Here is a 24849-nt window from a genome sequence, read left to right on the forward strand (position 1 = left end):
TACAGGGTTCTAAATTACTGTCATATTTGGAAGTCCACTATACGCGGGGAAAACCCTTATTGCAGCTCACGTGCGATTTATTTACAAAGCTACCTTGTTCTCAAGAAGCGACTTCTCAGAGCTGGTACGTTCTATTTAATGATGTAATTAAGCAGTACGTTTATCAGTAACTCTGGCTGTCTTATGCGAGAGGCGCTCGAACTTGTTTTTAACGCAGCGGAGTTCATTATTGCATACTTTCAACTATCATTTGCAGAGCTGCTTCGTTGAGAAAACTGGGGTAGGAGACCTCTTCGAGGCTGTTCTATTTAGTGGAAAGAATGGCGCAAGGCTCAGATTTGGTTTGCCAGTCGCCTATTACCGTAGCTCCAATCGTCCAGTCGTACCAATACTCCACGGCGCCCACCATAAGAGCGCAGATCATGGACAGCGCAAATACCTGGGATACAGGCGAAGGTCACACCACTCTACCAACTGGTATCAATCTACAAGCACCGCCAGTGCCAGTAAGCCGTTCTCTTTGTGTGTGTGTGCACAACTGTCTCTTTATTTTGTGCTTTTTAGAATTCCAGTGGTGAAGACACCACGAGCCCTATAAGAGTGTCAGCCGAAAGTTCTGTGATGCATGTAAGAATGTTATTATCAAGTAGGGTGAGTTCAACTGTTAATTGTGTTTGTGACATATTCTGTGTTATAATAACCTCTGCAACTGATATTGCATCATCATGTAATTAATTGTTTTGTGTTTCTCCTTGTTTATAGGATGCTGGGTCAATCATTGGTAAGGTGAGGTAGTTTGTTGTTGACTGTCTCTGACCTTAACATCTTGTGTGTTGTTGTAGGGAGGAATGACCATAAAGGCTATCAGAGAAGAGGTAAGCAAAGTGCAGATATGTAGACTGTTTGGTGCATGACACGTGTGCGTATGCATGCAAAAATGTGTGTGCATATATTCACAGTTGTTTCTTGTGTTAGAGTGGAGCAAAGATCAACATTTCTGATGGAACAACAACTGAGAGGTCAGTTCTATACACAACAACCTGTTACAGACATAACTCTCCATCTTTCCTCAGAATGGTCACGGTAGTTGGATCAGTACAAAACATATACAAGGCATTTTTATACATTGGAAGGAAACTAGAAGCAGTATGTCCATTCTATCCCAGTGTATATCATACTATTGTGCTGCATGGCAGGATTCACAGGAGTCACAGATGGGATATGGTGGTCTCATTTCATTTCGACTATGTATCCCTGCTACACAGTGTGGCCCACTGATTGGAAAAGGTGGCTCCAAAATCAAAGAGATCAGAGAAGGGACGGGAGCTTCAGTACAGGTAGCAGGCGAGACATTACCAGGGTCAAACGAAAGAGCAGTTACTGTATCAGGTTCGGTACATCTTGTGTTATCCTTACATGATACCATTGCCTATCTTACAGGTAGTGCTGAGGCATTAGCTCGCTGTGTTAGCCAGATATGTGAGATTATATTTGAGGTAATAGCATTATTTTAAACTGCAGTGGATATGCTCTCCTTTTCAAATCGCAGACACCACCTAAAGGACCTCTAATGCCATATCGACCAGGCACAATGACTAGAGTTGTAAGTAAAAGAATCTAGTACTAATTTGTATCAGATTTCTGTGATAAAATGATTGATTACCACCTGTCTATTTTTCCTACAGGGTACTGGGTACTCGTATCAACAGGGATCCTATGCTGCAGCTACTGTAGGTAAGACATTGCTAACTGGTGTAATGTTCAAGTTAACTGGCCATAAGTAATTTGATGTTGTTTGGTTGTAACTTGATAGCTTTTAAAATTGTTGTTATGATATGGCTTCAGAAATTAATCAGCATTACAGTTGTATGTGTCTGTCTGATGGTTAGCTGGCCAAGTTGCTGCTACACCTTCAACTACTCAACAGATGAGAATCCCAAATGACGTGAGTGAAGTGTGTGTGTCGTATGACTTTAGTATAATGAATTCACTATGTTGTGATAATTTAAAGTTATTCATTGATGGCATTCATTATCAGTTTAGCTTGTCTACCCAAAGATAGCTCAAATTAGCAGTAATGCCATCTTGTTTTACAATGGCTGTTATTCTGAGTAAGGCTTGCCTTTAACAAGCAAATTATAAATCTAATGAAGCACAAACTTTGTCCTTAAAATGGAATTGTGTCCTTAATTTGTAAGTCCTTTAGAACACACTGAATTCTTATCACTGCTGTTGCAGCTGCTTATCCTGAATATTTAGCATGTATCTGTGTTCTTATTGAGTGAATTAGCTCACAAGACTGTGGCATCATCCTTGTCATTTATTTGCAGTTGATAGGCTGTGTAATAGGCAAGAAGGGAGCCAAGATACATGAGATACGAATGATGTCTGGTGCCACCATCAAGATAGCAAACAATGAGGGAGACATGATTGATCGCCTGGTGACTATTACGGGTACACCAGAAGCTGTTAGTCTTGCACAGTATCTCATTAATTCAAGGTCAGTAGTGTGTAATGCTTCGTTGGGTTAACAGCTTGCTTGTTATGTTGAGTGCTAATACCAAGTAATGTACTAAGGTACTACTGCTACACACTAAGAACATGCTATTGATCAATTGTGTTAATCATACTGTGCTACTTGCATATGTGACTGTCTCAGCAAAAACCCTAATTGTTCTGATTTTTTTCAAGGAATGGATCCAAGGAATGGATCAACAAAGTTTTGGCCTCCTGTGGTGTTGAGTAATTTTGAATTATAGTGCTAGACAGTAGTAGGAAGAGCAAAACAATCGATTTGTACAGTAACTATACTAAAAATCAACTATACTGAAAATCAACTACAGGTGCTTACATTTGCAGCCATAACTTCCGTTTGGATTAGTCTACAATGTTACAGTTTGTGACCCAGTCTGGGAAACCGGTTTTATTGGCAGATTGGATTTTTCACCCAGAACACAAAGCTACACATGAATAGACTACCTAAATTCACGATCAAAATCAGCTAGACTTGAGTGGTCTGGTTTTGCTGGCTGCTTTTCCCAAGCCCAGTGGCGATTCGTATGTGCGGTGTGGGGCCTTAATGGAGCTCTGGTCAGCCTGGGGATGGCTGTATGTGGCTGTACAGCTCTGTGGTATTGAATCTGCTGTGAATTTCCTTTCATTTTAGCCAGTTTTGAGACCTGAATGGCTCATAACTTGGCCTAATTCATCCCTATGCTATCCTTTTTAATTTTTTTAACAGCCTCTTGCCCTCCTTCTGGGCTCTCGTCTCCCTCCCCTTTTGGAGCTCGCCTGATACAGTCAACTACGGTTTAAAAACTATCTAAAATGGCAGGAAACTTAGTTGTTGGCTACTTGCACAGTGGATGCTCTGGAAGGTAAGGAATTAGTGTAAAACATGTGAAAATTTGGTACTCATAGCTTCAACCATTGGCTAGCTACAACACATTAAATACTTAAAATCGGCATTTCTCAATACTTTTAAATAGGTGATAAGACCGGTTTTCCCAAACTGGATCACATTTGGTTTAAAATGTTCACCATGGATTAACAAATCAATAAAATTGTCACTTACTTATAGGCAGAAGAAATGATGACAATCTTGTTTACATTTACTGCATCATAAACAATGCACATGACACGCATACCGTTAGGGCTACAGTAAGATTTTCGAACTCTCCATTAGCAGGCAAATAAGATGGTATATAGTTTTAATCAATTTAATTCTTTCTTCTTTGAGTAATGGCCTGATAAAAACTTGCGTATTTTTTCTTTGTGTAGCATGTGTAATTTTAACCCTCTCACCGCCACAACCGCCATATGGCAGTTTCGATTATAAATGCCCGTAGCATCACATTCTAAATGCTCTGTAACTTCAGTCGAGCGTTTTAGTAGCCCCTGCGCTTATCCTGTAGTGGGCACGCCCTTAAGTGAACGGGAACAGGGATAACTGGTCTCTCATGTGCTATTACACGCTTAGATGATGTAATCGCGTACTTTTGGAACATCGATAACAAGCAGTGTAGACGATTCTTCGTCGTGATAATGGCACTACTAATAAAGAGAAACAGTAAGGAGAGGGACTATGTAGGTTGGAGTGGCGTGTTGCTACTTTTGTACGCCTTGAAACAGTGACCTCATGCTTGTATGTGCATGTACACTTGCTCAAATGCTGGAAAACCAGACTTAGAGATAATTGCTTCAACTGTAAACTGTTAGTGATGTTTATTGTGTTATTATAACCCTGTAAAGTAGTGAAATTTAACGTTTGGTTTCGTTTAGATCGATTTTCGTGCTTTAAAGTTATATAATGGATTTGTGGTTGCTCTTGTGTAAACAACAACTTCATAATCGAATTCCTTGTTCTATAGCGAGTAAATTGATATATAGTTTTATAGGGTTATATGGTATGGTGTGTAAGTTACAGCAGTTTAGAAGCAGTAGATTGGAGCCTCTACAAATTTGGCAGTGAAGGGGTTTTTAAAAATTGTTTTTCTCAGTATCCATGCTTGTGCAAACAAGTTGAGTTTTTGCTGAGACAGTCACATATGATTTGTAGTATGTTGTATTTTATTTTGGTATTTGCATAGCATAATTTCTCTAATTGGTAATTAATTATAGTTAATTCCTTGAGTATTGGGTATTTAGTGCATTTATTTCTTTAATTATGTTATAATTTATTGTTTGTTTGGTTTTTTTTAAATTTAGAATTCACTCAGAAGTCAATGGAATTGTTTCACTTGGTTTATAAACTTTTTTATCTTGCTACTTCAACCTACATATAATTACTGGACTGGACAATTGTACTTATACATGACATCTCTTGCTGTTAATTCTAGTAGTACCCTTCGATGTAGCGTAGCCATGCACACACGGTCTCTCTCATGTGCACATTACGTTAATGATCTTCAAATGAATGTGCTACCCTCAAGATAAAGAAAAAAAATTATTTGCGAAGGAACATTTTTAACCAATTGTATCATTATTAGTGGTGGAGTTTTTAGTGAATTTGTAAATATGTTGTAAGCAGGACCTAGTGTATATATGTATGTAGTTTGAGAATTTTTTTTTTGAAATTTGTTGAGATTATTTTAATATATTATTGTACATATCATGTGAATTGGTTGTGTTACATATAATGAAATGTGTATTAAATGCAAAATGTTCTTGTGCACAAATTGGATATGTACATGTGTACATTGCATGTCTACATACAATCACATAACCTACGTACGTATTAAAATAATAAACATTTGGCATATATATAAATGAAATGATTGATTCTGGTTATGGTACATTCAGTTGTTCTTGTGAGTTAGCAGAGAACATGGGATTGCGGTAGACACCAACCACAGACTGCCTAGCTTCAGCTGGTGTGACTCTCTTCATTGATGCAACATTCTGAGTTCTATACAGGATCATATAGACACCATTAATGTAATATAAATAGTAGAGTGTGTATTGTATCATAAGGTGTGTGCAGTGTGTATGAATGGCACGTCATTGTGTGGAAGCCATTTACATAGTTTACCTGCTACCAAATATAATCCTCAAGTGTATATAGCCTACCATTATGGAGTTTATGAATGTAATGTTGTGTGTATTACTTTGTACGCTAGGTATTGTAATTACATAATGAAGTAATAAACTGTTAATTTTTGTATAACATTCTTAATGTGATGTCAATGAATCCTTACCCATCACTCATCGTGTAAGACTTTCTTCTTGCCACTGAAATGATAGCCAGTACAATTATTGTAATGAATATAATACCAAAGATGACTCCTATGACAATTCCTGCAATAACACCGCCAGACAATCCATCATCATCATTATCATCTTCACCTGTACTGTCTATGGGTGGTTGAACTGTAAAGAAATAAAATAGCTATATAATTGTAATTCATGTAAATCCCACATAACCATGTGTATTTTATCTATTTTGTAACCATACCAGCTGTAAATTCCTCAGTAATATTTATTCCAGAACCGGTAAAGTTCAGTTGTATTTCAGTTAACACCTCTACAGCATCACTCCCAATCAACACCTTATCATCTTCAATTAGTACAATGTTCACTTCCACTCTAATAGGGTAATGCTATAACAACAGCCAATCATAGTTATACGCTTACTGAATTGGTGGAGGAGGTTCAGGCATTGGTTCTGAGTCCACCGTCCCATCAGGATAAGTACAGTTTGATACTATGCTATTGTTTAACAATATCTCACAAAGGAACACTAGAGCTTCATCTCCAAGTGGTGATCCATCTTCAGGACAGGCCCAGACTAGTATAAATGTATCACCATCCACAATGAAGCGAGGTTCACAAAAGTCACTTGAAGCTTGGCGTCTCTGGCGTCCACTGAAATCCATTTGTTGCAAGGGACCAATCTGTAGCCAAATATGCAGTAAAGCTCCAGAAATTTTATTGACTTGTACTTACCAAGTTATAAACTTCTTCATCAAGAACATCAAGGGAAATTCCACCACGTAACATAATGCTCAGTGTATTGTCAGCTTGTATAGAGGATACACACACATAGCCATTACTGTTAGCCAGTGTCTCAACACATGTCTCCCCGTCAGCACAAAGAGTGTCATTATCACATAATATCTCATACTGGCATCTGTGACCTCTTCTGTTTGGTGGACAACTACAATTAAACAAGCCATCAGTGTTTGTGCAGTTTCCTCCAAACAGACAAGGCCCTATAAACAAAAAAAAGGTTACAATATTTAGTTAGCAAACAATAACAGCAATGCACTTACGATTTATAACACACTCATCGACATCTTCAGTACAATTTCTTCCTGTGTAGGATGTTGGGCACACACACTGGTAACCTCCAGCACTGTTGATGTTAATGCCACATCGACCATTGTTGGCACATGGGTTAGGATAACAGGGTCCAAAGTCACACAAATTTGCTGTTGGCTTAGCAGCCACTTGTACATTCACTCCAGTTGAGTCTTCTACAATTTTCTAAAACAATAATATTATATAAGATACATGTTATTGCTTATAGCTATCTCATTGAAGTCATACCTCAAACATGGCTGAATTGAAATTATGGCAAGTTCCATCTTCACTGGGGTTATCCAATGTAACCATGGTAGTAACTATGTTTTCAACATCTACAAGAGCACACACAGAACTAATCCATGATTTACATGCAAGAATTGCTATTAGTACTGTCTACATTGTTTCATTTGTTCTACAATGTCAGTGTTTATGAAGTTAATATTTAGCTGTTCATTTATTGATTATCGCAAGTTGCTTATTCAGTGTATAAATGTTACGGTAGGTTAGGTTAGGGTAACACTGAAGTGATGGTGGAGTAAGTTGTTGATGTGAGGTGAGGGTGGGGGTGGAGGGGGGTGGGTGACCAGACTATATAATCTTTAGTAGCAAGGGGTCTAGGAGCACATGCTCCAAGAGGCTGTAACCATTTTAACTTTCATGGCATCTTAAAAGCCATTCACCAGAATCAATTTATGGGACTACAGCATAGTTTGTTAGGTGTTTCGCAGTAAATAAAATTTTGCCACTTTTGAAAAATTTTGCACCAACAAAATTTTTGTTGTGGAAAGTATGTAGCATTTTGACTGCTCTCTTTTGGTATTTGAATGTTCTGTTAGAACACAATATCAATACTTTGCAGTTCACCAGATACAATCATAGTCAGATTTCATATTGGGGGGAGGGGGGGTTAGCTAAGCCTCCCTAGCCAACCAAGGGGGATTTAGTCCTTTAGCCTCTTTCCACATTGCAAATGCACAAATTAATAGTTTTGATATTTGGTTAATAATTATCATGACTACAGGGTAAACCGAGTATGGGAATAACTTGAAAATTAGTGTGTGCATGGGCTGATCATCATAGCAGAGCCTTTTAATAGTTTAAATATAGCACAAAGTTATAAAGCAAAAACTGAACAAGTGTAAAATCATGGATCAAGATACTCTAATAGAGCAGTCACCACAGGATAAAAGAAAGTGCACAAAAATGTCTTACAAGAGTTCGAACCAGGTACTTCCATACCACTGAACCACTGCTATCTTGGCTGATCACCTCATTTATAAATGAAAATTCTGCTTATAAATAAATGTTTGTAATTTCATAGATATATAGATTGTTCTAGAACATTCTATGTATGTTCTATTAGAAGTCCTCAAAAAAATTGCACTCTATTAGTGTATTGCAATATTATTACCAAATATTGGAAGTTATAATCATGTAATACAGTACATTTATAAGTCTGTCTTCAATAATCATGTAATCATGTATAGAAAAGAAGAAATGTTTGTAAAAACAAACCTCAAAGTCAGCCATAGGCTGGTTTTGGTACCTTACAAAGTACAAAAAGAAGTGAAATCCACACAAAAACTGCCTAACTGTGAAAAATGGTGTGGCCATAAAAAGCCTGGGTGAAAAAAGTTGTGAAGTCAAAAGTTATAGCCAAGAAATGGCTGCAATGGTGTCAATGTTAATAAATTTTAATAATGGCTATGTGCATTGTTAAACTCTATTAGCATTAACATCATTGCAGCCATTTCTTGACCGCCACCTTTGATTCCACAACTTTTTCATCCAGGCTTTTTAAGGCCACACCATTTTTTCACAGCTTGGCTGTTTTGTGTGGATTTATTTCATAACTATAACAACAGTTCTGTATCTAATACAGGAGGATGATTTGAAGCTGATTTATATACCTAGTTATGGAAGGGACAGACCTACTACAGCAACTTTACATATGCAGTCTGGCTGGAAACTTGAGGCAATGGTCCAGCTGGACTATCTGTGGCAGGGGGTTGGGGGGCTACCTGACCACATAAGCAATTGCAGATGTGTTTCATCAAGCTGTTTGTCAAGAATCTTTGCACTTGCCATTACATTGATAGTATTTAGTGTCTGGCTCTAATTTTATTAAATGTTGGTGGTCACTCTAACCAATTTAATATGGTGACAGTAGGCCAGCAGCAGTGGCAGACAGTGATAGTGTGGAAGCAGTAGAATATCATGTGTATATACCTACAGGCTTGACATTTTGAGTGAAACCTTCACACACTAAACTGGAGGAATAGATAATCATCATTAACCAACAACATTGACTGGACTGGAAAGAATGAAGCAACTGACATTGGTAGCAAGGGCTAGAACAACAGCAGCAGTAGGAGTAACTTTAATAACAAAACCTAGAAGCAGTGGCAAAATAATTCAATATGCTGACATGAACCAGAAACAGTATAATAATATTTCAGAGGAGAAACAAATTCAAGAGAAGCACATATCACTGTGGTTTTTAGATTGCTAGTGAATAAATGGGGCATCCAAGTGTGAATTTGAGTGACAGTCAGTGACAGCATGTGGATTTGTGCTGTGTCCTGTATGAAATGGTTACAATAAATGAATCTCTGAGACAAGCAAGCCCATTAATTTATGTTCAAATAGTCTAATAAAACATACACCTTAGACCAAATACTTTAATAGAGCAGTCATTTCTACTGTTTGGATAATCAAGTGTTTGGATAATGGAGGGAGCACTGTAGATACATCTTCAGTGATAGGTAGATGGAGAAGAGGATTTATAGTGACCAGTCCAAACTCACTTTGAAGCAGTGGGGGCAGAGGGGAACCAACTGTGGCATCGTAAGTTGTCTGGGAGGGCAGTGCTGCAAGTGGACACGGTAAATTTGCCATAACTGATCGGGGGAACAGTAAGTGACAGAGTGGGGGGACAAGCTACAGTGCCGCCAAAAAGTGGGGAAGGACAGTTGCTGTAACTGAACTGGTCTGGGGGGACAGGTCACTCGTATGATTGTGCCAAAATGCACTGAAGTTATATGTAAAGAACTTAAACATCCACATGCAGTTTTCACATGAGGAAACACAATATTGGCTGTAACTTGTGTATACATACTGACCATATATAATCACTCTGACTGGACTGGACTCGATAGAGTCAGCGATGTTACTAGCACTACAGTGATATATTCCATCATCACTCTTGTCAACTTGGTCAATTGTGACTATTTGTTTGTCTATAGTAATCCTCTCATCATCATTCTTCATTTCTTCGCCATTAAAATAGAAGGTTACGTTAGGTTGTGGTACACCCTCAGACACACACGGTATCATTATAGAGCTATTAACCTCAACTTCAATAGCTTCTGGAGGTCTAATTATTACTGGCACAACTGTGTAATAACAACACACACATATTAGGACTGCAGTTATAGAACAGCAATATGACCACTTACCATGAACACCAATGAAAGTACTGATCGACTGAATACTACCCACACTTGATCGTGCAATACAAGAGTATGACCCAACGTCATCAAACCCGATCTCTCCTATATTTAAAACTGGGACATTTGAAAGATCCGTAATAAATGATCCATCACGCTGCCACTGGTATGTCACTGGAAGATTGCTCACAGCACTACAGTCTAAAGACACTGGAGTACCAAGTATATAGTCTTGAGATACTGGTGGATTAGATAGGGAACACAATGTAGCCGCACTCAGTTGTAAAGTGTCAGGATCCAAACTGAATTCCATGATCTGACAAGGGAAAGCATTATTGACTGTTACTGTGGCACTACCTGACATTGAAGGTGTCCCCATATCCACAGCTGTAATGACAATCGCATGTGACTCACTAGTACGAGTTATACTGGTAACTTCTACAGTAAATTCTCCATTTTCATTAATATCAGCATCGGAAACAGTAAGTGTCACGATATTATGAGACTGCAGATTATCATATGTTATTGTGTGATGATTGGGGTTGAAAACAGGAGCATTATCATTCACATCTCCTATTTTGATAGTGACAAGCAATGGAGAAACTTGAGGACCTCCTGCACTCCTAGCTTGTAGTGTGAACTGGTACTGATCATACATTTCCCTATCTAGTGGCTGAACTAAAAACACTTCACCAGAATCTGGGTCTAAGGAGAATGTATTTAAAGCTGGATTATCTTCAATCAATATGTCATAAAACACATCACCAGAATCTTGATCCACTGCAATACACTGAGTCACTGGATTACTATCACGACTGACATTTCTATCTTCAGGTATGGTAACATCACAAGAACCAATAAAGTCTGGAGCAAACTCGTCAACATTTATAATACGAATCCTAACAATGGTGGATGATGAAAGAGATGGCAAGCCCATATCCCTTGCTATCACTGTTACATTAAACTCTGTCTCCTCTTCAAAGTTGATGCCACCACTTACACTTAGATCACCTGTGTTGCTGCGGATTCTAAACCTACTGTTGGTACCAGGGGCTAATGAATAAGTGATTATACTATTGTTACCAATATCTGAGTCAGTGGCAAACACTGTCACAAGTGGGATTGATCCACCACCATCAGTAGAGGCATCTTCTGGTATGGATTCTTCATATGGCTCACCTCGAAATACTGGAGCATTATCATTAATATCTGTTACTGTCAGGTTAACTGTAACAGATGAGGACATTTGAACTAATGCTCCATTGTCAGTTGCTACAATGCTGAAAATGTAATTGTCAACTTGCTCACGATCCAACGTAGCATTAGTGCTCACAGCACCAGTTGAGGGGTCAATTGTAAATGGTAATGGAGACATGCTACTAGATATAGAATAGGTGATCTCTCCATTTGGACCAATATCAGCATCTGTGGCAGATGCATCTAGTATAAATGTATTGACTGGAATGTTCTCTGGGAAACTGATGGTAGAAGGTACATCTCCAAACTGTGGAGCATTATCATTAATATCTGCTAACATCACTGTCACATCAACTTGTGTAAAGAGAGATGGTGAGCCACTGTCTTCAGCTTGTATTGTAAGTAATTGTAGTGATCCTGGTGGTACAAACAAGTTCATGTCTGCAAGTGCTTCTCTGTCCAAGACAACTGTGGTAGTGATCACTCCACTAGATGTATCAATAGCAAAGAGATCACCAACATTCCTGATAATGCTGAACACTATTTCACCATTCAGTCCCGAGTCTCCATCAGTAGCCATTACTTGTCCAACTGAAGTGTTTGCTGGCATCTCTTCATTGATATTAAATGGACCTGTTCCTTGAAACTGTGGTGTATTGTCATTTTCATCAAGAACAGTAACAGTTAACTGAGCAGAACTAGGAAATACTCCATCACTTACACTAACAGTGAGGTCATAAGATGGTCTTACTTCATGATCTAATGATTGTGCTAAAGTTATTACACCATTTGATGGGTTTATTTCAAAGTCTTCAGCTTGAGTACCTGACAGTTCAAATGTGATGTTATCACCTTGCTCAATATTAGAAACACTAAATTCAGCAATTCTACTGTTAACAGTTGTATACTCTGATATTGCTACTGCCTGATCACCACCCAGGTCAGGTACCTCATCATTAATATCAGTCACTTCTATAAACACCACAGCTACAGCTGTCAGAGATGGTTCACCATTATCTGCTGCTTGAACAAATAGTGTATGTGAAGGATTTGTTTCAAAATCTAATGAAGATGTTAGTGAAATGTCACCAGCTTCCGAAATACTAAACAAATTATTATCATTTCCTGATTCAATTGAGTAAATGATTTCTCCGTTAACTCCTATGTCATCATCAGTTGCTGTGACAGTGACCAGTATAGAATTAACAGAAGTGTTTTCATGTACATTTATAGAATAAGATGACGGATCAAACACTGGAACATTATCATTGATATCTGTGATGGTGACAGTCACATTGGCATCTGTGGATCGTCCTCCTCCATCAATGGCAGAGACTACAAGTGTGTAGGAATCTGTTGCCTCTCTATCTATATCATTATTAACACTGACTAGTCCTGTCATACTGTCAATAGTGAATACATCCCCTGTGTTACCATTTGTGATGGAATAAGTCACTTCTCCCAAAACACCAGAATCTGCATCATTAGCTTCTATAGTCACAACTGATGTACTAGTATTACTATGTTCAGCCACTGATGCTGTGTATGGGTCCATTGTGAATATTGGAGAATTGTCATTTTCATTTAATACATGAAGTGTTAATGTATGTTGTGTTGATAAACCATCAGGATTTGAAGCAGTCACCTCTACAGTGTATTCTGTTGTAGTTTCATAGTCCAAACTACCAACAAGTGTTACAACACCACTAGTGCTATTAATACTAAACAATGATGATCCAGTTAGTGAAAATGATATGATGGCATTTTGTCCGATATCAGCATCATCAGCTGATAGTGTAGTGACCACAAACCCTGAGACTTCACTTTCTGATACACACACATTTGCAGGTGGATTAATAAATTGTGGTGGATTGTCATTGGTATCATTAAGTTGAACAGTCACGTCTACTTGAGAGAATAATGGAGGACTACCTCCATCAGTTACTTGTACTTGGAATGTAATTTGTGACGCTGGTGGTAAGAAGAGATTTTCTTGTACTAACAATTCTCTATCAAGACTGCTTGCTGTAGTAATTTCACCACTGCTTGTGTCTATTGTGAAATAAGTTTGTGTGCTGGATTGGACAAATGAGTATGTTAATTCTGCATTGACTCCAGAATCTGCATCACTGGCAGTTACCTGACCTACTGATGTGGCAACTGGTTGTTCCTCATCAATTTGTAGTGTGCTAACAGGATCAAATTGTGGTGTGTTATCATTTTCATCTAACACTGTGATGTTTAAGGTTGATGATGTTGTAAATAGGTTATCACTAGCAGTAACATTGAGAGCATAGAATTGTGTTGTTTCATAGTCAAGTGAACTAACTAAGGTTACTATTCCAGTTGTTGCATTAATCTCAAATTCACCATTTTGTGTTCCGCTAAGAGTGTAAGTTAGTGTTTCTCCCATTTCACCAGTTGCATTAAACCTAACTATTTGATCCAATACTGGCGTCAATTCAGACAAATTTATGCTCTGGTCTCCACTAAATTCTGGAGGTTGATCATTAACATTGATAACAATAATGTTAACATTAGTAGTACCATTCATCATTGGGTCTCCACGATCTGTTGCTACTGCCACTAAGGAATAAGATGAGGCGTTCTCAAAGTCTAATGTAGCTTGTAATGATATAACTCCACTTCCAGAAATAGAAAACACAGCATTGTCTGGTTGAAATGAGTAGACGATCTGTGAATTAGGATTGCCAGGTTCATCATTGTCAGTTGCCAAAACTGTCAATATTTCAGAAGATGTAGCAGCATCCTCACGAACTCTCACTGTGTAACTTGACTGTTGGAATGTTGGGGCATTATCATTAATGTCAGTGACACTAACTATCACACTTGCAGTATCTCTCTGTGCAGGATTTCCACCATCTGTGGCCACAACTGTAAAAGTAAATTGTGTGATTGTTTCTCGATCAATATCCCCAATAACGACTATTTCTCCTGAAGAAGGATTTATTGAGAAGAAAGTGTTAGTGTTGGCTAGTGAATAACTGACTCTTCCATTAACTCCTGAATCATCATCAATAGCTGTTGCATTACTAACCACTGTGTTAACACTGCTGTGTTCAACTACCATAGCTGTATAAGTGTCCTGTGAAAACACTGGAGCATTATCATTTACATCAACAACACGTATTGTAACATTTTGATTTGATGATAGAGTACCATCTGAAGCAGTAATTGTCACTGAATGTTCAGTAGCCATCTCATAATCTAAGACACCAGCAACAGTTACACTACCCGTACTTGTGTCAATTGCAAATGGAGAAGTTGATATGGAGTATGAGACTATTGCATTTGATCCCAAATCATCATCTGTGGCAGTTACTACAAACACCTCCACTCCCATGGCTGAATTTTCTAGAACATCATATTCAGTTAGGAGGCCATTAAATATTGGAGAGTTGTCATTGATGTCTAACAATGTGATGGTTACATCAGCAAATGATGAAAGTACTCCATCAGAAACATTGACTCTGTATGTTTGAGAAGAACCAGGTGGAGGAAACACACTTTCCAGAGCTTCTCGGTCTAAAATATCAGCAGTAAATATCTCACCAGTGGATGAGTTAATAGTGAAATAGCTCAGTACTTTAGTACCAACAAAAGAGAAGGATAAAGGATCACCTACTGTGTCTAAATCATTTGCTATTATGGTACCAACTAATGTTCCTTCAGGCGTTTCTTCTTCAACAGTGAAAGGACCAATTGAGGTGATCTGTGGTGCATTATCATTTTCATCAACTACATTGACAGTGAGTGTTGCAGAAGCAGAAAATAGTCCGTCAGTTACAGATACTTCAGCTGTGAAGATTTGCTGAGTTTCATAATCCAGGCTTGCAGCTAATGTGACCACGCCAGTTGTTGGGTCAATGTCAAAACAATTATCAGGCATTATTGAAAAGGTTAATATTTCTCCTTCTTCACCTGTAGCTGTAAATTGAGTGACATTGTCGCCAATAGGAGTGAATTCGGAAAGAGGAATAGTTTGATCACCACTAATCTCAGGAGCCTCATCATTCACATCAATGACTGTCACCATCACAACAGCATTACCAGTACGAGAACCACCATCAGTCGCTATGACTGTTAGTGAGTAAGACTCCAAAGTTTCAAAGTCCAGTTCTCCTACAAGTCTAAACACTCCAGTATTTGCTGACAGGTCAAAAACACTCTCGACATTTCCGCTCTCAATGGAATAAGTAATGGCAGAGTAGTTTGTCCCTGCTTCATCAGCGTCAGTAGCTAGAAGTGTTAGAAGCTCCAAAGGCACGCTAGCATCTTCACGTACACTAATGGAGTATGAAGATCTTTGGAACACTGGACTATTATCATTGACATCAAGTACTGTGATAATAACAGTGGACACATCTGATCTAGCAGGATTACCACCATCTTGAGCTCTTACTGTAAGCCTGTATTCACCAACAACCTCTCTGTCTATGTCACCACTTACTGTGATCATTCCTGATGTGGAGTTGATTGCAAAGTTATTATTTGAGTTACCACTTGTGATGGAATATGTCACATCACCTAATACACCAGAGTCCCGGTCATTAGCTTCCACAACTTCAACTGATGTGCCATCATCACTATTTTCAGCCACCGATGCTCTGTATGGGTCCATTGTGAATATTGGAGCATTGTCATTCTCATTTATCACATTAATTGTAAGAGTATGCTCAGAAGAAGAAACATTACCGAAGTCAGTAGCAGTCAACACTACAGTGTGTTGAGTTGCAGTTTCATAATCTAATGTCCCAACCAGTGAGATTTGTCCGCTGTCCTCATCAATAGTAAATATATTGGGTCCTGATAGCTGAAATGAAACTTGACCATATGAGCCAAGATCAGGATCAAAGGCAGTAGCAGTAGCAACAACAGTGTTAGATGAAGTACTCTCCGAAATGCTGACCTCGCTAGGTGCAATCAACATGGGAGCATTGTCATTTACATCAGTGACAATAAAAAGAACTGTGGTAGAAGCATCTAAAGGAGGACTTCCCGTGTCACTAACAGTGACAGTGAATGAATAGCTATCTTGTGTCTCTCTGTCTAAGGTACTAGAAAGAACAAAGTTACCAACCTCATTAATGGTAATGGCAGTGTTGCCAGGATCTATGGTAAAACCAATCTGTCCATTTTGAATAGAAGATGAGTCAGGGTCTCCAGCCATTAGCATTGCTATAGTGGTATTAATAGACTCACCTTCTGATACTAAAAATCTACACATGTCTGTAGCAGTACATGGTGTGAGGAAGAATGGTTGCTGGTTGACGTCTAAAACATTGATGACTTGTGTGGCATCACCACTCATCTGATTAGAGACTGCTTGATCCGTTGCTTGTAACATTAAAGTGTATGTGGGGGTTAGGGTATGATTTAAGGTTTCAGTTAGAGTAATGGAACCAGAAATTGTATCAATTTCAAACACGCTTTCAGGATCAACTGATAATATAGAATAACGTATTTCACCATTAATGCCAAAGTCTGCATCGGTTGCAGTGACATTAGCAACTATTGTACCTACTGGAGTGGTCTCAAGGATGTCAACTGTAGGAACATTATTAAATATGGGAGGATTATCATTTGATGCTAAAACAGAAACTTCAACAGTTGTCCTGTCACACTGGCAACCATAATTCACACTAGAAGCAGTTATTGTAAGGGTGTAGGCATCCTGGACCATGGCATTCAGATCATCGTTAAGAGTTATCCTTCCACTGCTATCAATTGCAAAATTTCCTCCATCATTTCCATCAGCAATTGCAAAGCTGTACCTAATGTTGTAAAGTGCCATTATACAACTAGCTATATTGCAACAAACATTCAACAAAACATTACAACAAAAGGTGCTATCACCTGATGTGTAATTATTCAACTTAGCAGGAGCTTATGGGCCGCTGAAGGTGTCGCCACCAAAGCTCCTGAACTTAACTATGCTAGCTTATTGCTATAGTGCAATTCAGGTGATAATCCCTCGATTAAGCACACAAACTTATCTATTTCTTATATTCATTTGTTAACTTAGGCTGACAGGCAGGCAGCTAAAAGCTTGGGTTGTAGCAACTGTTTTAAATTGTGCATCTGTAAGGGGCTTTATAGAATTAGACACAAGTTTGTTAAGGTGCATTTGTCATGTAAGAATGATTTTTGGGATATCAGTTTGTTTTGCTGGATCCCTACTATATAGTACTACTGTACTGCTTGTACAATAACTAGTAAGCATAAAAATGCAGCCTAAAAGATAGACGTACTCTAATAGAGCAGCTTTATAAGGATAAAATTGTGACCAGATTTTACAAAACCGATCCAAATTGTACATCAGACAAAATCAAACTGCTAGTGGTCAATCATTATTAATAGCCAACCTTCTGTGGTGGTACAACCCAGTAATGAAATAAGTAGTGTGTGTGTGCGTGCGTGCATGCGTGCGTGCATGCGTGCGTGCGTGCGTGCGTGCGTGTGTGTGTGGGTATGGTATGGTGTGGGAGTCAATGCTACTCAAACTACTTGAAGCTGGTTTTAACAGACGTCTTTTCTGGGTGGTGTGGAGAGTTCGAATGGCGGTTTCCAGCCTTGTGAAGGACCTGGCTTGGCAAGAATCAGTGGTTTACTGGTGGACAGCTTGATATTATTGGCCAAATGTTTTTCTGTTGATTTTCCTAAATATCAGCCACTAAGGAACCAGTAAAGCCCTGTAATCTTGTGTTTGGGCTCCAAACATGGTCAGCCTCCATTTTAAAGTTTATCTCTTGCTACTCCGCCACCCTCCACCCCTTTGTGAGAACTCGTGATACTACTTCGCTTGTCCAACTGCTCAGAATTTCTATCTTAATTGTCGGGAAACTCTACAAGCAACTACAAGTACTGGAAGTGATCTGAAAGGTAATGGATTGATGCAACTTTGGTGTGAATTTCATACATGTGCTTGCTATCCTTGGCAAGTTATGCTGACTTGAATTCTGTAAAGTCGTTTATCTCAAAACTTCTAATGTGCAATTTGGATTGTTTTTCCAAATCCAGTCACAATTGATAAAGTATCTCTCCAATTTTAAGCTAGCATGTTTATCTCCAAGGGAGTATTTTATTACACTACAAGTAAAATTCTGAATTTCTGAAATCTTTTGATTATTCCACCATTCTTTTTATACACCACTCATGTTCCCCAAAATTTCTAGCATATTCATGGGTCCTAGAAAACAAGTTGAAATATTACTTGAATACCTTAAACTTGCTAGTGAAACTAAATTTATTAAAGCATCCAGGAATTATATAGCATGAAAAACCAAACAGTTTTATCAAAAGTTGCAATTTTATAAAGGGATTTCAACAAATACTTAAAAATTTTCATGCAACAAAGTTTTTAATAATTTGGTGGTCAATTTTTAAGGATGCATTGTCAAATCAATAAGGGGTCTGTCATTTTAGGGATAAAATGGACTCGATAGACATTACAGAAAAATATGAATTTGTCCATTGAGCTATACAGTGCTAAGACATTTGGCAACACATGGTAATGAGTCATACAGTCCAAATGGCTGGTGTATCAACAGTGCGTTTGTAACAGGAAATACAGTAGCACAATTTTCACACATTTTATGCAATTGAATTTCCTCCCAAGTTGGATAATCTGCCTTGAAATTTGGCGTGCTTTTCCAATAGTGAATTTCATTTACCAACTTTTTGGTGTGAATTCAATAAGCATTCGGGATGTTGTCATGCTTACAGAGTAAGCTAATTAGGAAATTAAGTTAAGAAATCACTCTGTTGATGAACTACCCAAAACTTTCTATCCCAATGAAGCCCTACGTATATTGTGGTAGTTACATCTCGTTTAAACCCTAGTAAGTGAGAATCTTAAAACAGGGCATGTATCTATATGTCTATGTGCTTATTTTTTGGCATGTACTTGTTTCACTGAATAAGCCATTGTTGAAATGACTCCTTTGATTGCATGTTGCTGGGATCAATGGTCTGCATTCAAGATTCATAGACTTTAGCTGTCTCACATGTACCTACTGGGATAGTATTACAGATGTACAAATTGCTTAATATGCACTTTTTGCTGTACCTACAGGAACACACCCTTTCAAAGGCTTCTCTAGTTCTTCACTACTCATGCACAGTGAGCAGTGGCGGATCTAGGAATTTATAAAGGGGGTTTCCAGTTAGAATGTGGACATGTACACTGACATGGGTAAGTGTGCTTTGCATGCATACGCTAGGGAGGTCTCCACCAAGAAATTTTTAAAATTTAGATGCTCTGAGACTGCATTTGGCAACAATTTTAGTGTGAAATTATTTTTAAATATATATTTATGGAGTCTATTTATGGAGTGCTGAGCATGTACATCACTTATTATAGGCACAAGCTGCAATAATTAATTAAAATACTCAACTGTTGCATAATCATTCTTCAAAAGGGGGTTTCTGTGGAAACCTTGAAACCCCCCTAAATCCGTCACTGGTGAGAACTAGCAGAGGAAGATAATGGCATAGGCTACTCAGGTTTCTTCTTCAATTAACTAAGTTTCTTGCAGGAAAACCACAGTCATTCCCAAAAAATGGTGACAATATTTGGTATCAACATTTTATTACTCGTAACACCCACCCCTTATTAAGGAGCATGTAACCATTTCGTTTACTAACACACATAACCAATTAGCTAATACTGATAATTGCTCTATAATTTGTGCTTGCTTGTTCATGGCTATGGCTTTATTACAGTGTCTGTATTGATTTGCAATAGTGTTTTATAGCAAAATAAATTCCTTACAAGTTAGGCATGCATGATTGTATTATTTAGTTTTTATTTTGCTGCAACTGTTCTATTAGAGTATTTTGATTTTTCATGCAAAAGCAAATCCTGCACCTTTTACGATTTCCAGCCTGTTATCACAAGTTTTGCTAGCATAGCACTTGTATGATGATCATGATGATGATGACTGACACAAGTGGGTCTTATGCACCTATCAATATTATCCCTTACCTCCCCCCTACTGGTCAGTGGGAAAAAAGGTGGGGATTTGACTTTTCTGAAAATCAAATTCCCCATCCATGGGGCATAACGGGTGGTAAAATTCCCACCTGGAGTACTTTGGGAAGTGGGTTATTCTTGTGGGACTCACATGACCTGTAAAATCAACAAGCTCTAAAAATTTTAGCAGTCAAATGTCCCATTGGTAAAGTCAAACCACATCAAAAACCCCTCTATTCCCCCCATGTACACCCAGGAGGGGGGTAGTAGAGCTTTACATTGATAAGTGCATTAATCGTAATGTACTACCAATACCAATTGTTACTAAAATTAGCTGAGTAGATTTTAGCTAGGATTTTTATTCATAACATAGAAATTAAGTGAGGTGAACAACCATGATAGCAGCGGCTCAGTGGTTAAGGGTTTGAGTGTTCAGCATGCAGGTCCCTGGTTTGAACCTTGGTAAGTCTTTTCATGCACCTTTTTTACCCAGCAGTGACTAGAGTATCTCAACCCTGCAATTTACAGTTGTTTGGTTTTTGCCTTGCAACTCTAAAGCTGTCAATGTAATTTTTTAAAACCTCAAAAGGTTTGAGCTATTATGGTTAATATATATGTATACCGATTCTTAAGTTATTCCCATTAGCAGTTTACCCTGTAGGCATCACAAAAAGTTGACCTTTTTAATGCAAACAATTGTCTGTAGCTCCATGACTAATTTTATCAGATTTGTACTAAACTTGGTACGTGATTTCGCCGCAATACATTATTAAAGTGCACTACCATATCTAGAAAATTGAACTGCGCATTCAAAATGGCTTTTGTGAAGTGTACAAAAAGAATAATCTAAGCCCCCAAGCTCCCTAAACAAAAAAGCCAAAACAAAGAAATTAAGCTAAACTTTGAGAGCTAGTATTTCACAATTGCATTAGGCAATCTTGGTATGTTGGGTGCTGAATATGGGGGACATTTGCAGTACAAAAGTAATTCAATTTGAAAAAAGAGCACCAAGCTACGTATGTGTGCATTTTTTTGTAAATATACACACGGTGTGACGTGTCAGTTTTCTTGGCCACACAACACTCTCGATATAAAGCAATAATCAAACAAGTGAGACAAGTGAATTGAGATACTCTAATAGAACAGTCATCAAGGGGAAAATATTTTGCACAAAAATGTTGTCCAGAGTTCGAACCAAGGACCTCCACACCTATATGTCCAAACCCTTTACCACTGCTGTCAGCTGCTCAATTCACTTAATTTCTAGTTACTAGAATGGTAAAGTTTTACAATCTCATAGATCTATCAGCAGAAATTCTAGATTGTTCTAGAACATTCTAAGTGGATTGTATTAGAAGTGATCAGAAAAATGGTATGCTCTATTAGAGTACTAAAAACACAAACAAGTAGAATAGGCTATACACTAACCATATACGCAACAATCATGCTATTAAGATAGTATAATAGAGCAGTTGCAGTGATAGTATGATATAATTACTGTCATGCCTTCCAGCTAAACCACTTATGCAAACTAGTTGAATTTTCTTGCACATTTTGATAAAATATCAAAGTACAAATCTTCAGTAATGTGTTGGAAAAATGTCAATGAGTTATAGCTAAGGCAAAAGCCAACCATATGTGACCAGATTTTACAAAACTGATCCAAATTACACATCAGGCAAAATCAAATTAACACCACCAGTGGATAACTACACTACTAGTTTTGACCCTCAGCATCACTCAAACTACTTGAGGCTAGTTTTAACAGACATCTTTTCTGGGTGGTATAGTGAGCTCAAATGACAATTTCTGGCTTTGTGAAATGCCTGGCTTGGCAAGAATCAGTGGTTTACTGGTGGATGGCCTGATATTGTTGGCCAAACATTTTTTTTAGGTTGATTTTGTTGCATATCAGCCACTGAGAAGCCAGCACAGCCATATAATCTTGTGTCTGGACTTCAGTCATGGTCTGCCTCCATTATGAAGTCTATCTCTTGCTTACCTCACCACTCCCACCTTCTGACCCTTTGTGAGCACTCATCATGATACTACTTTGCTCATCCAACTGCACAGATTTTCTATCTTATTTGGTGGGAAAATCTACAGGCAGTGAAGTACGTACGTGGTCTGAAAAGTAATAGATTGATGCACCTCTTGTGTAAGTTTCATATGCGTGCTTGCTATTCTTGGAAAACTATGTTGACTTGAATTATTTAAAACCATTTATCTCGAAACTTCTAAAGTGCGATTTGTATATATTATAGTTTTTCCCAAAATCCAGTCACATATTATAATATACACATGCATATGTGTAATAAGCACATTTCGAGATATGTACCATGTATCTTAATAGAGCAACAATACAAAATCGAATATAAAGCAACTACAAAATCATACAAAAATAATTTCAAAATAGTTTAATTCTTCTAGTCCAGCGCCTAAGCCAAATATTCATTCATTTTTTGATAAAAGCACCAAATTTTTTACAGGGTATATGGAGCATGCACTAAGTGTTTTAAGAAGAGGAGGCATGTAGAAAGTCCTCAGGAGCACCCTTTTTTGCAACCTGACAAGAAAACTATTTGTTACTATTAAAAATCAATCATGTTTCTATCAAGTTAACTGCTGGGCCTAGTATCATGTAGTACAAAGCATACAGCTGGAACATAATAGCCTATAGCAATCTATAAAAAATAAAAAAATAGTTTTCTCACCTAGGCAGTAAAGAAAATCACTAAAATTTCCATTTTCAGGGATTCTGTTAAAGTTTTGGACCTTCAATGCTAACGATTGTGTAGTACTATGTACAAAGATCATTCTGATGTGCATCGTTTCTTTATTGAAGGGGTATAACAAAAGTTATTTAATGCTAAAGTTTTAATAGGTCACAGGTGGATATCTCAACAGAAAACCATGAACTACAGCAGTTCAATTATCAAGCACAAAGCTTGAACAAAAGGTCCCTTGTCCTTATACTGGGCACCATATGAAAGATAATTAAATTTCTAGTTTAATGAAGGCAGTTGCAAGTTGTTCCAACATCTTGTTCTGAAGTTACAGCGCTTTCAATTCAGTACAATACAGCATAAGCAAGAAAAGCACACGGATGAGTATTAAGGTATTTCTTAGTGCTGTGATAATGCTCAAAATAAGCATAAAGGAGCTGGGTTTCAATGAAGTGAGATTTTGAGCACTAAGAAGTACCTTATGACACATCCTTGTACTTTTCTTGCTTATGCTATATTACACTGAATTGAAAGTGCTGTAACTTGAGAACAAGATGCTGAAACAACTTGCAACTGCCTTCATTAAACTAGAAATTTAATATACCCCTTCAATAAAGAAACGATATACATCAGGATGATTCTTGTACATAGAACTACACAATCGTCAGCATTGAAGGTCCAAAACTTTAACAGAATCCCTGCAAATGGAAATTTTAGTGATTTTGTTTACTGCCTATGTGAGAAAACTATTTGTTTTTTATAGATTACTAATAGGCTATTATGTTCCAGCTGTATGCTTTGTACTACTATGATACTAGGCCCAGCAGTTAACTTGATAGAAACATGATTGATTTTAATAGTAACAAATAGTTTTCTTGTCAGGGTGCAAAAAGGGGTGTTCCTGAGGACTTTTTACGTGCCTCCTCTTCTTAAAACACTTAGTGCACGCTCCATATACTCTGTAAAAAAATTGGTGCTTTTATCAAAAGTGAACAATTATGTCAATTTTAAGGGCTTCTGTACTGCACTATTCTGTATACTTGCAGAAGAAGTCAAAAAACTAACTTCAAAGCAGGCTGGCTTTGATGTTTGCATAAAATAAGTAATCCAAACCCAAGCTTTGAGGATGTGGCTTTACAAAAATAGGCTGGTGTGAAAAAGATGTGAAAAAAAGATGGCAGCCAAGAAATGGCTACAATAATGTTACAATATCAATTAATTTGTAAGTGTCTTGTAAACAAATTAATTGACATTGTATCACTGCAGCCATCTTGGCCACCATTTTAGATATCACATGTTTTTCATACCAGCCTATTTTTTTTTCTTTTTTTGAAAAGCTGCATCCATTTTTCACAGCTTGGCTGTTTTGAATTGGATACGATCAAATTGCACATTCTTCATCTGATTTACTTCAAACCTGGCAGGTAATGCCAGCATAGTTAACATTTTTACATACACATCAACTGTAGTACTGGCAAATTACACTAGTGTTGCACCAATAATCGGATCGGTTAACGGAAAACCATATATCGGCTGCATATTTTGGATATCGGTATCGGATCAGCACCATAATAGAAAAGGCAGCAGATACAGATATATTCCTTTACATAGAAATGCTTGCTCAAGTGCACCAAACAATGTATAAAGTTGCATTGCAATGTTGTTATTTCTGCTTAAA

At 37.8% G+C, this 24849-nt stretch overlaps 2 protein-coding genes across 2 annotated transcripts in view; one reads left to right on the plus strand and one right to left on the minus strand.

Annotated features, from left to right (window-relative positions):
• LOC136269129 (poly(rC)-binding protein 3-like) lies at positions 1-5184 on the plus strand. The gene is made up of 14 exons (XM_066064609.1): positions 1-124; positions 257-506; positions 565-651; positions 763-786; positions 843-875; positions 976-1019; positions 1074-1146; positions 1197-1389; positions 1441-1496; positions 1550-1603; positions 1686-1734; positions 1890-1945; positions 2331-2500; positions 4708-5184. Exons 2-14 carry the CDS (start codon positions 321-323, stop codon positions 4748-4750), a joined length of 1068 nt encoding a protein of 355 aa, XP_065920681.1. The 5' UTR covers positions 1-124; positions 257-320; the 3' UTR covers positions 4751-5184.
• Positions 5053-24849, minus strand: part of LOC136269119 (protocadherin Fat 4-like) — a 23881-nt gene continuing 4084 nt past the window's right edge. The window contains exons 7-15 of the mRNA XM_066064593.1: positions 10263-17245; positions 9927-10199; positions 7048-7136; positions 6771-6984; positions 6445-6710; positions 6133-6392; positions 5954-6084; positions 5697-5868; positions 5053-5407 (exon numbers count right to left, since the gene is read on the minus strand). Of these exons, the coding sequence (XP_065920665.1) occupies positions 5287-5407; positions 5697-5868; positions 5954-6084; positions 6133-6392; positions 6445-6710; positions 6771-6984; positions 7048-7136; positions 9927-10199; positions 10263-17245 (8509 nt within the window). The 3' untranslated portion in view covers positions 5053-5286. The remainder of the gene's footprint in view (positions 5408-5696; positions 5869-5953; positions 6085-6132; positions 6393-6444; positions 6711-6770; positions 6985-7047; positions 7137-9926; positions 10200-10262; positions 17246-24849) is intronic.

Source organism: Dysidea avara, chromosome 10 (assembly GCF_963678975.1).
Source record: "Dysidea avara chromosome 10, odDysAvar1.4, whole genome shotgun sequence".
Lineage (NCBI taxonomy): Eukaryota > Metazoa > Porifera > Demospongiae > Dictyoceratida > Dysideidae > Dysidea > Dysidea avara.